Source organism: Hemicordylus capensis, chromosome 5, assembly GCF_027244095.1.
Source record: "Hemicordylus capensis ecotype Gifberg chromosome 5, rHemCap1.1.pri, whole genome shotgun sequence".
In the NCBI taxonomy this organism is placed as follows: Eukaryota; Metazoa; Chordata; class Lepidosauria; order Squamata; family Cordylidae; genus Hemicordylus; species Hemicordylus capensis.
This window is the reverse complement of record NC_069661.1, coordinates 214,515,545-214,525,615: the sequence shown is the minus strand read 5'-3', so window position 1 is coordinate 214,525,615 and position 10,071 is coordinate 214,515,545. Positions and strand designations below refer to the sequence as shown.

Genomic DNA, 10,071 nt, shown 5'->3' with positions numbered 1-10,071 from the left:
CTTCTTCCTTACACCTACCACCTATTACAAATGCTTTCTTTCTTGGAGTAAATCCCAGGCAGAGAACCACTACAAGGGCAGGGGAGAAAGGAGAACCACTGCTAACATATACTTCCAGATTTCTACCTGCCTCACGCTCTTCATCAATCACATGAGATAAATTCAGTGGCAAACGGGTCATTTCAGTGATGGATCTACCCATGAGTAAGTACATCAGCTTGTTGTTTGCAGCTTCTTGGCTCTGAAAACTAGTGGATTGTATCTAATATGGTAAAGGTGCTGTGGGAAGCACTGGGGATGCCAGAGGGCCTGACAAGCTCCGTTGGCCTTAAGTTTAACATTGCTTTGCAGCACTGGGATAAATAAGCCAGTGGTCTGACTGAGTATAATTATTAATTATTTAATTATTATTTTAAACATTTATAGCCTGCTCTTCCTCTAAGGAGCCCAGAGTACATGGTCATGTTTGTCCTCACAACAATCCTGTGAGGTAGGTTAGAGAACCTACCTATAAGGCAGCTTCATACATTTTGCTGCTACTGCAAATATGATTAATCTCCACTTTTCTATTGAGTCAGTTACAATACTGAATATCACTGAAACTGGCAGGCCAACCATCTCACCTCATCTCCGTTAAAGTGTAATTACTTCATAAAGATACTTGAGGTGTGCTGTTCAAACCATTCTATAGACATAATCTGGCAGCCTCTCCCTAAACCGTGAAAAACTCTGGGTAGCAGGGGTGTAGCTAGGGGAGAGGGGGCCTGTGTTTGCCCCTCTCCCTGGTGGCCCCTCGGAGTGAGGGAGTTAGAAGTATATTTACTTCTGTTAGCACTGCAAGCCACAGGGTACTGAACATAGGTGTGAGAAAGCAAATTGAGCTGGGGGGAAATTGCAGTTGGGACTTAAGGAGTAAGACGATACAGTGATGAGACTACACACAGCAACACCTTCCCGGTAGAGAAATCCTCTCCCTGCCATCGGTAGTCAAGAGCCAGTCATTAGGCCCAATTTGTCGTTGGTGCTACTGGATGACTGAATTTATGTACTCCGGCAGATTACCATGTCCTAACAAGCCTTTTAGAAGTGGGTTGACTGGTCTTATTGGTGTGTGTGTGTGTGTGTGTGTGTGTGTGTGTAGGGCAATGATCTCTCCTCATGAGGAAATGCTCAAACAGCTAGTGTGCAATAAAAAGGGTAACCTCAATCATTTCAGCACATAGTCTGGCCCGCCAAAAGAATAATGTAAGAACCAAAGCACACAAGTGGACAAACGCTCTTGTTTTTCCTTCTTTATGATTATGGCGAACTCGCCATTGAAACCTTTTGTCGCATGCACAGATTGCAGTCAGGAAACCCTTCTGAATGTGAACGTAGCAGTGGTATACCAAAGTACAATATGTATTTATGAATGGTTTAAGTGAGGTGTTTCCCCGAGAACAGTTTTAATTGTAGTAGTAGTAGTTGTTTTTTTAAAGGCAAGCCATGTATGTGTCCAGTGGTTGTGTGAACTGATTCTTAATCTTCGCAACGAAGAAAATGACAGAAAAAACGGAACTTTCCCTATATACTGCACAAATTCACTTAAAGCAAGGGGAAAGTGCTTCTCTTTCCCCCTGGTCATTTGCAGACAGAGGATTCTGTTTACACAGAACAAACGAGAGGAGGACAAGAGAACTCTGACACGGTATACAGGACTCGAGCTTCGTGTATCTTTACCCCTCTGGCGTAACAGAGCACGATGTTGATTCTTGCGGCAAGATAAAAACCCAGCGGCCGCGTAGAAAGCAGACTCGCAGCATTACAGGGAATACATAATACGTCCAAACACAACCCTGCCCCACGTCTTTCCGCGTATTCACGCTCCTTCCCCCTTTTAATTCGGAGGTGAGTTTCCCTCAGAGCTTTAGGCGGAACAGAAATGGATTCCGGTAGGAAACCAGAATACGGAATTGTGCAAGGTTGCTCGATAAAGACCTTTGCACCCCTCGTTTCGTGACCGCCTGATTATTTTTGTTCATACCGTCCTAGATGGGGGCTCATATACGTGCAGAAATCTGTGTGCAGATAGTACTACCTATATATTATAAATTAAAGATCGGTCAAGTCGCGGTGCTACCTGCAACCCCACACACCCCCTTCCTCCCCATTAAAATCCTTTGGTTTGTACGTCTGAGTGTCTATACAGTAGTAAATGAGGGGAGAGGAAAAGCGAAGAGGGCCTCTCTTCTTACAGAGAGCTTCCGATGCGCAGCACGGACACTGCCAATTCCAGTCCAGAGAGTACACAAGCTCCCTCCCCCTCCCCCAATTACAATAGGCCTGTCCCAAGCAACATCCTCGCGGTATATTTTCGCCGACTGAAAAAAAAGGTAAGGGCGGAGGGAAGAGGGTGAGATGTTTCGCCTTTCCCTTTAAGAGGCGGAGACAACAGAGTTTGCGGAAGGGATCGCTCAGGGAGCGCGAGCCGAGTGGCCGAGCAGGTCCCGTGACTGCGGGCGGCCCCGCCTTGGGTTCTGCCCCCCCTCAGTCCTCCGCGTTCCATTGTGTGTGCAGGCTGCGTGCGTCCCCGCCTCTCCTATTAGGCCACGCCCCTTTTTTTCTCTTGGCTCATTTCCGGCCGCCGCCGCCGCTTGCTTCCCTCTGAGGAATCGGGAGAGTGAAGAAACAACAGCCGCCATTTTGTTTGTGTGTGAGCGATTGAGGGAGGGAGCGAACGAGAGAGACCGAGCTGGGCGGGCAGAGCCTAGGAGGGGGAAAAGCCGCGAGAGAGATCCAGAGAAGCCCAGGGCTCCTGGCCGGCCACACCTGAGAGAACTCGAAATCTCCGTGATACACCCACCATACCAGCCTCGGAGCCGCTCAGGGAGTACGCACTCCCGGCTTCGGCGAGAGACTCGGGACCCCGGGTGGACCCCACCCACAGTCCCTCCTGGCGACTGAGCCCGTTCGCGGGGTCAGGGGGCTGCCTCGCTTCGTCTTGGAGAGCTGTTTCTTCTCTCTGCGCCCCCCCTCTTTTCCTGGTCCTACATGGCGGACATGACACGGCGTCGCTCCAGAAACGCCTGAGGCACCGCGGCTCCGGTTCCGAGGAGAGTCTTCTCCTCTCCGCAGACCAAGCGCTCGTAACCATCCTTATTCTCCGGGGAGGGGGCAGAGGCAGAGAGAACGGGGGGAGGGGCCGCCGCCGCCGCCTCTGCTGCTTCCCCCTCCTGCTCTGGGATCGATCCCTCCGTCTGACCAGAAGGGGGGCACCCTGCTACAGAGAAAGAAAGGAAGAAAGGTTGGGGGGGGGGCGTGAGTCCTGAAGCCCACCCTCCTCAGCCCCCATCCCGGGATCTGTGCTGCCTCCATCGGGACAACTCCTCCTCCTCCTTGTTCCTGCACAACAAGATGTGAAGCGGAGACTCCTGGGATTTAGCTTCATCCTCCTCCTCATCCTTACGGCTCCGCTTTCTGCAGCCATTAGTGACTGGCGAGAAAAGCGCAGGGGGAGTTGGGGACCCCCGATACGCTCCGTCTGACCCCCTTCCCCTTTTTCGCTGGGAGCGGGCATTCCCCCCCCCCTTCTGCAGGCTGGTTTTGGAAAGGGAGAAGGAACTGGTAGCAGAGGAGAGCGATTCTTTCTCCTTTTTTTCCTCCTCTCCTCCTTCGCCCGCCTCCTTGTGGCGATGAGGAGGAGGAGGACGACGCCGAGGAGGAAGAGGTTGATGGCGGCGGCGAAGAGGCAGCAGCAGCAGCAGGAGGAGGAGAAGAAGACGACGACCCCCCGGAGGATGAAGATGGTGGTGTTGGCGGCGGCGAGGAAGCACCAACAGCCTAACAGCCGGATTTAATCTGACATAGCAATCCACAAGCCCTCTTGATTGTTCTTGGGAAAGGGTTTGATCTGCTCTTTTTTCATCCTTATTTTCTCTGTGGCCCGGAGAAAAGACTGCTTCCGCACCCTGTTTCCCATCTCTGTTACTCCTTAACCGCTGCTACCCAACGGAGACCGATCCCGAGGGGCAGAAAAAGAGGAACTTTGTCCCTTTCTTCTTCAGCTCCTCTTCTTACTGTTGTTCAGCTGACTCGGGATCCAAGAAGAAGGTGACGGCATTGGGGATCCCCATCTTCAGTTTAGGCTCTGTTTGTCTAAAAAGAATTAAAAATGGCCGAGAATGTGGTGGAGTCGGGCCCGCCTTCAGCCAAGAGGCCTAAACTCTCCTCACCGGCGCTCTCTGTCTCTGCAAGCGATGGCACAGGTCAGTCTCGGGCATAGATACCCTCATTTTACCTCGCTGCATATGGGCTCCTCCTGTTTCCTCTTTGGCTGTCTCCTTTCCCCCCAGTCTGTTACACTCTACCCTTTTTAGCAGTTCCTGTTCTCTTGTGTACCTCCTTTTTCCTCTACACCTTTACTGCATTAATGCTATTGAATGTTTAACTGCTCTCACCCTTTGTTTTTTTGAAGGGGCAGAAGACAAGTTTGTATAGTTCTCTTATTCATTTGATTGTGTGCAGCACTTAACACATTTGGTTAGAATGCTAACTTAAGTTTTTTGTTCTATTTTTAGCATTTAGTTATAGGTGTAAACCACAACACCAATATCTCCTGCTGTTTTGTGTGTGTTGGCTGCCTTAATTTGTCAAACATTGCTTTAAAACATTAGGTGTCCTTCAAAGCTCTTGTTTTTATATCAATATTCGGATGATTAGTCTTTGTTTTGCTTACTATTTGTTTCATTTCTACAAAGTGTTCCTTTCTTAACTGCTGCTGTTCATGTGTATGAGAGGTTGGTGGTGAAGTGGTGTGTAAAGTTGATATTGACATTTCCCCCCAAATAGGATTTCACCAGATTTGCTTTGAAAAACAATATGGAGCCTGGTTCTTCTCTCTCTCTTTTGGTACCTTTGTATTATTTGCTTGGAGGCAAAGTGTCTGAGAGCCCCATACAGTTTTGCCAGATCTGTGAGGATGAGTACAGCTATCCTGCCCATATCTAATAATGGATTTTTAATGAGCAAGCCAGTTGGGATGGAAATGCTAGAACTCTTTGGATTTGGTATGCAAGTTACAGGTGTTCCATTTGGTAACAAATGTTTGCTGGCTGTGTTGCAAGTTTTGTAAACTGTTGCTCTAAAATGGAACTGGTTACATAGAGGAGCATTTTGGTGTTTGCTTTCCTGAGGTTGGGTGTTTTTGTGTGTGTGTGACTTGCTTATGCATCATAGATCCAACACTTGATTTATAAGAGAAGCTTTAGGCTCTTTCTCCAGCCACACATCGAAGCATTGTGATGGGTGATGGTAGCCAGTCTGGTTCATTGAACTTGTTTGTGCTGCTGGAAATGTGAAGACTAGGGGGAAAATGGCTGATCTTGTTTGATGCATAGCAAGATATTTACATATATTTTTGTCCTGAATACTTGCCTGTCTAGCATAATTTGGAATCCTTCTTGTGTTGGGCAGTATTCTTATTTGAGTTGCCAGTCTTTTCTGAAGAGCTGTTCAGCAAGCTTAGGAACCTGCAGACGCATTTCAAAACAAGCAACATTAGCTGTACTATTTCTTGGGGTACTATAGATACCTGAAAATCAACAGGTTCAATTTTCGTAGTAGGAAAATGAGGTTGAAAACTGATCTGAGGGAGTTGTTCTGCAGGTAGGTGATGAGAAGCAAAGGTTTAAAACACAATGAAGTGTATACTTTCTCCTTTCTTAATAATCATGCTACAGAGTAGTATTTGGAAGGATAGATCACTTTCACTACTAGTGCAGACAGAATGAAAAGATGTAAATGACTCTACTAAGAGATACAAGGTTGAAAATAAACTTTTCATTCAGGTCCTTTAGAAAACTGTGTGTGAATGATCCATCAGTTCAACCACTAAATCACAGATCCATATTGAACACTAACAAACTATGCAGATATTTAGTGTAAACTGTTTATGCCAGATGACAGGGGAAACTAGTACAGATTTTAATAGTAACAGTGAAGTGTATAGTCAGTAAATGAGTCCTTTGCTCATGATTATTTTACTATGTTGCCCACTTAGACCCTATTTTTAAGAATATTTATGTTGCTCCCTAAAAGGTTAGTAGCAATTCTTAGCACCTTTCTGCTTCCAATTGACTTGAGTAGAGCAAACTGAGTAGTAGTAACTTGGCTTGTTATCCACATTCCAAAAGGTAAGTGTTGCTGCTTCCTCTGAAGATGAGTTAACTGTTACTAGCAATATAACATTTATACCCACTTTATTTAAATTTTATTTGACTAAATACTCATTGAAACACTAGTCATCTGGAGATGTTGGTGTAATATTGTTAGCCAGAATGTTGCTAATTTAACCAGTCTTGCCTTACATTAAAGTTTACTTTTTTGGTGGTGCTTTACTATTCAGATATGCTACTTTGTTTCAGAACATGCAAATATCATCCTGATGCTTATTTAGTATTTTAGAATATAGCTGCACAGAGAAATTAAGTTACTAACCATGTGGTATGGTAGTAAACCTCCTTTCTGAAACAAATGATTAGCCTTTTCCCCATAATGCTGCGTCACAGTGCTGCATCTTTTCTAGCTATTAGAAACCATAGCTGCTTTATTTCTCTGCTGTTCTGAAGCTTGGCTTGCTGTCAAATAATGTTTAGCAAAATTCTGAAGACTTGTACAGTTGTAAAATGTCTTATGATTGCTAAATTGTTGAGGGGTGGGCTATGGAAAGAGAATTTGGGGGTACAGGACTGTTGACAAATTGAAATGGTAGGACTCTGTGACCTGTCTTTACTACAACAGTAAACTTGGCAGTAAAAAAAGGCTACACATTTTATATATCTATGCTGATGTACTTGGAGTTTCCACATCATCTAGGTTAAGTTCTGTTAGAATTTTGGGACCCAACACTTCCTCCCTTTCCTGAACAAATGTGTTTTTACAGCAGTGATTAATAGGATCTCGTGTACTGAGCAGACTTGTATAGGGCTAAGACACTTCAGCACTTGACTAAAGCCAATTTGTGAGAAGTTTAGTCTTCTATGAACTTTGCAATGAACACAGGATTAAAGCACTTAATATTAGTTTACAGTGGGGGGAAAGGACAAACCATTTTCACAAAATTAGTATTTTGTACTATGAGTGCTTCTATAAAAGATGCAGAACCATTCTTTGTATATAGCTATGCTAAAGTGTTAAATGAAATACACCTCAGTCTGTGGGTTAACGTGAACAAATGAGTTTGTGTTTGGCTGCTATAGCTTACGGTTTTGCAGTTAAGATGCGCATCGCTCAACTTAAGGTAAAAAATAAAATCTCATCCAGATAAGATATGTTGAGATTTATTAAGCAGTGAGACACAAAGTAGGTGAAGGGACTGCAGCTGAAACCAGTTTCTCCTTATAGGAAGTATGATTACCTTTCAGCAGGGTTAGGGTTTTGTGTCATAACTACTTTGTGACCACAGTAAGATCTCTAAATTGTGGCTAACATGAAATATATATTTAAGTAGCTTGACAGATACACAGTCATTTGGATTGTGTAGGCTAGATTCTGAAGATCTGTGCAAGGCCTGCCCAAGGGCTTGGACACACTCAGTGGTATACTTAATACCCCCCCCCCCCGCTTCTAGACTGCATTTGAAAGTCCAGTCAGTTTCAAATGTGGTTTGAAGATCTGATATTGAAATTGGTAAAGCCAAAACCCTTTGGGGCATGTGGAATTAGCTGTGTGGTTTTCAAGATCCTGTCCATAGGTTTAATAATTTGTGTCCAGTCCTGTGTGTTACACTCCTTTGTCTGTGGGCCTAATCTGAATAATGATGCTCATTTTAAAAATATCTACCCTTCAATCTCTAAATCTTATGTTAAAAATCATGGTTTTCTTCTGAAGTATACGTGACTCCAAACACCTGGACTGCGCTGTATTTTAGGGGTCACTAACCTGTAGTACTCTAGATGTTGCTAAATTAAAACTCCCATCATCCCCTGCTAGAATAAATTGTAGCTGGGGATGATGGGAGCTGCACTTCAGCAGCATCTAGAGTACCACAGGTTGGGAACTCCGCTGTATTTGATGCATTACTTTGTGTGTCTGGTTGTCTCATTGATTTGGAACAAACTATCTCAATCTTACCTTGCTACTAGGTTGTTTCTGAGTCTATGTACTGTAAACCACTTTTCTTTTAAACAGATTAACAGTTCTTCATAGCCATCTGAATTTTCCCTTTTGTTCCTCTACCTTTTTTTCAGCTAACCATTCTGAGATTATGCATCTGAGAATCTGGGATATGCTGCTCACTTACTTGAGAGATTAAGATAACTATTAGTAGTTTTCTAGTAATATCATAGGTACTCCAATGTATTGGCATAGTCATCGATCTATCCATCCATCCAGTGGACCATATAGCAGTCTTGTGACTAACTGTTGAGGGATTGGTTGGTTGCCTCTCTCTTTTCTCATTCCTCTGCTTTTTGCTAGTGCTGTTCAAGCCTGCACTGTAGGGGAAGTTACAGTGGAGGAGACAAATCCCTTGTTCTTAACATGCCTTCTACAACTTCCTGCTTATGTCTTTTAGCTCAGGATCATTGGAAGTTGTAGTGGTGAGTTCTTATCTTTGTCCTCCCCTACATCAGGTAGTTGAACATAGGCACCAATTCTCCAGTGTTGTATCCCTAGAACCTGGAGGGAAACACTAATGAGAGAGCAGCACTGACTTGCTGTCATGCTGTACATGTGACTGTCTTGTTTCTATTTTGAAGAGCTCATAGCCTTGTGAGGCAGAACTGTGAGAGAATGCAGCAGTGCTTGACTGAATGCACAACTCAGTTTATGATTTTCATAGTATTGCATCTGACTTGACTGCTTTTAAGTTTAGAGAACATCTTGAATAGTTCTGATCAGATGCTCACCACAGGCAATTGTTACTCACCCCAGGTGGATAACTTAGCTGTCTTATAGGTAACTGTGTCAGTAAGTCATAATAGGTTATGCAAATAATATAATTTTTGAGCAACAACCTTATTCTAGCAAAAAACAATCACAGATGTTTAAGACATTAAGCATAAAATACTCTCTCACTAGTCAACATCAAAAGCAATTACTTTGAATTCTGATTTTTATTACATCAGCTGCTTAATTTGCTAATTGAAAGGTATATTTAGATTAGGGATGTGCATGAACCACGGTTCCGAGCACAGTTTGGAAGCAGGGACCAGGAGCTTTGAGAGAGGAGAGCAGTCCTTACCTGCTCTCCACTGCCCCATGCAGCTTCCTGCTGGGGCAGCACGCATCCTAAGAGTCCCCATGCTGCTCCAGCATGCGCATGGTGTCCATGCATGTGTATGGCAACACTATGCTGACCACACAAATGGCGTCTGCACATGTGCGGACACCATGCATTTTCTGGCAGTGCATGAGGATTCTTGGGATACTTCCCGCCCCAGCTAGAAGCTGCATGGAGTGATAGTGAGCAGGTAAGGACCTGCTCTCCTCTTGCTCAAAGCTCCTGATCCCAGCTTCTGTACTGTGCTCGAACTACGGTTCGTGCCCATCTCTAATTTAGGTTCTAAAAGTACATTCACACTGCCCAAGACTTGTGTTTTTTGTGTCGCAAGAGACAAAATGAGAATACTTGGATCTCTTCAGACTACTGAACATACCACCTGTTGGCCGTGATTCAGAGAGAGTTGTGTACAAAATTCATACTCAACTTTTTTCTTCCATCAGCAGCTCCTGCCTCTGAACCAAATCTCCAAACTGAGTTTAAAAGAGTGTTGAAGTTAGTGCAAAAACTGTTTAAAGGTACTGCTAGACCCATTCTCAAGCAACCTGCCTTAACATTCTGTATCTAAATTCACTTTTCTTGTGGTTTAGAAGAGTTGAGAAACCTATTTTTGTTTTGTAGAGGAATGGCACAAAGCATTCTCTTCTGGACTAAAGCTGTTATAATACAGTTGTCCATTCAAGGACACTTGACCACAAACAGGGAGGGTTGGATTATATGAAGTATGAAGCCAAAAGGGAAGTAAAGTAGGTGCAGGGATTATTCGAACAATCAGTGCAGTTCTAGTGTATTTCAAGAACTCAAATCAAGTC

At 44.3% G+C, this 10,071-nt stretch overlaps 1 protein-coding gene across 1 annotated transcript in view; it reads left to right on the top strand.

Annotated features, from left to right (window-relative positions):
• Positions 1-3,246: 3,246 nt before the first annotated feature.
• The window catches only part of EP300 (E1A binding protein p300), a 113,398-nt gene continuing 106,573 nt past the window's right edge, over positions 3,247-10,071 (top strand). Inside the window, exon 1 of the mRNA XM_053255349.1 lies at positions 3,247-4,244. Within this exon, the coding sequence (XP_053111324.1) occupies positions 4,151-4,244 (94 nt within the window). The 5' untranslated portion in view covers positions 3,247-4,150. The remainder of the gene's footprint in view (positions 4,245-10,071) is intronic.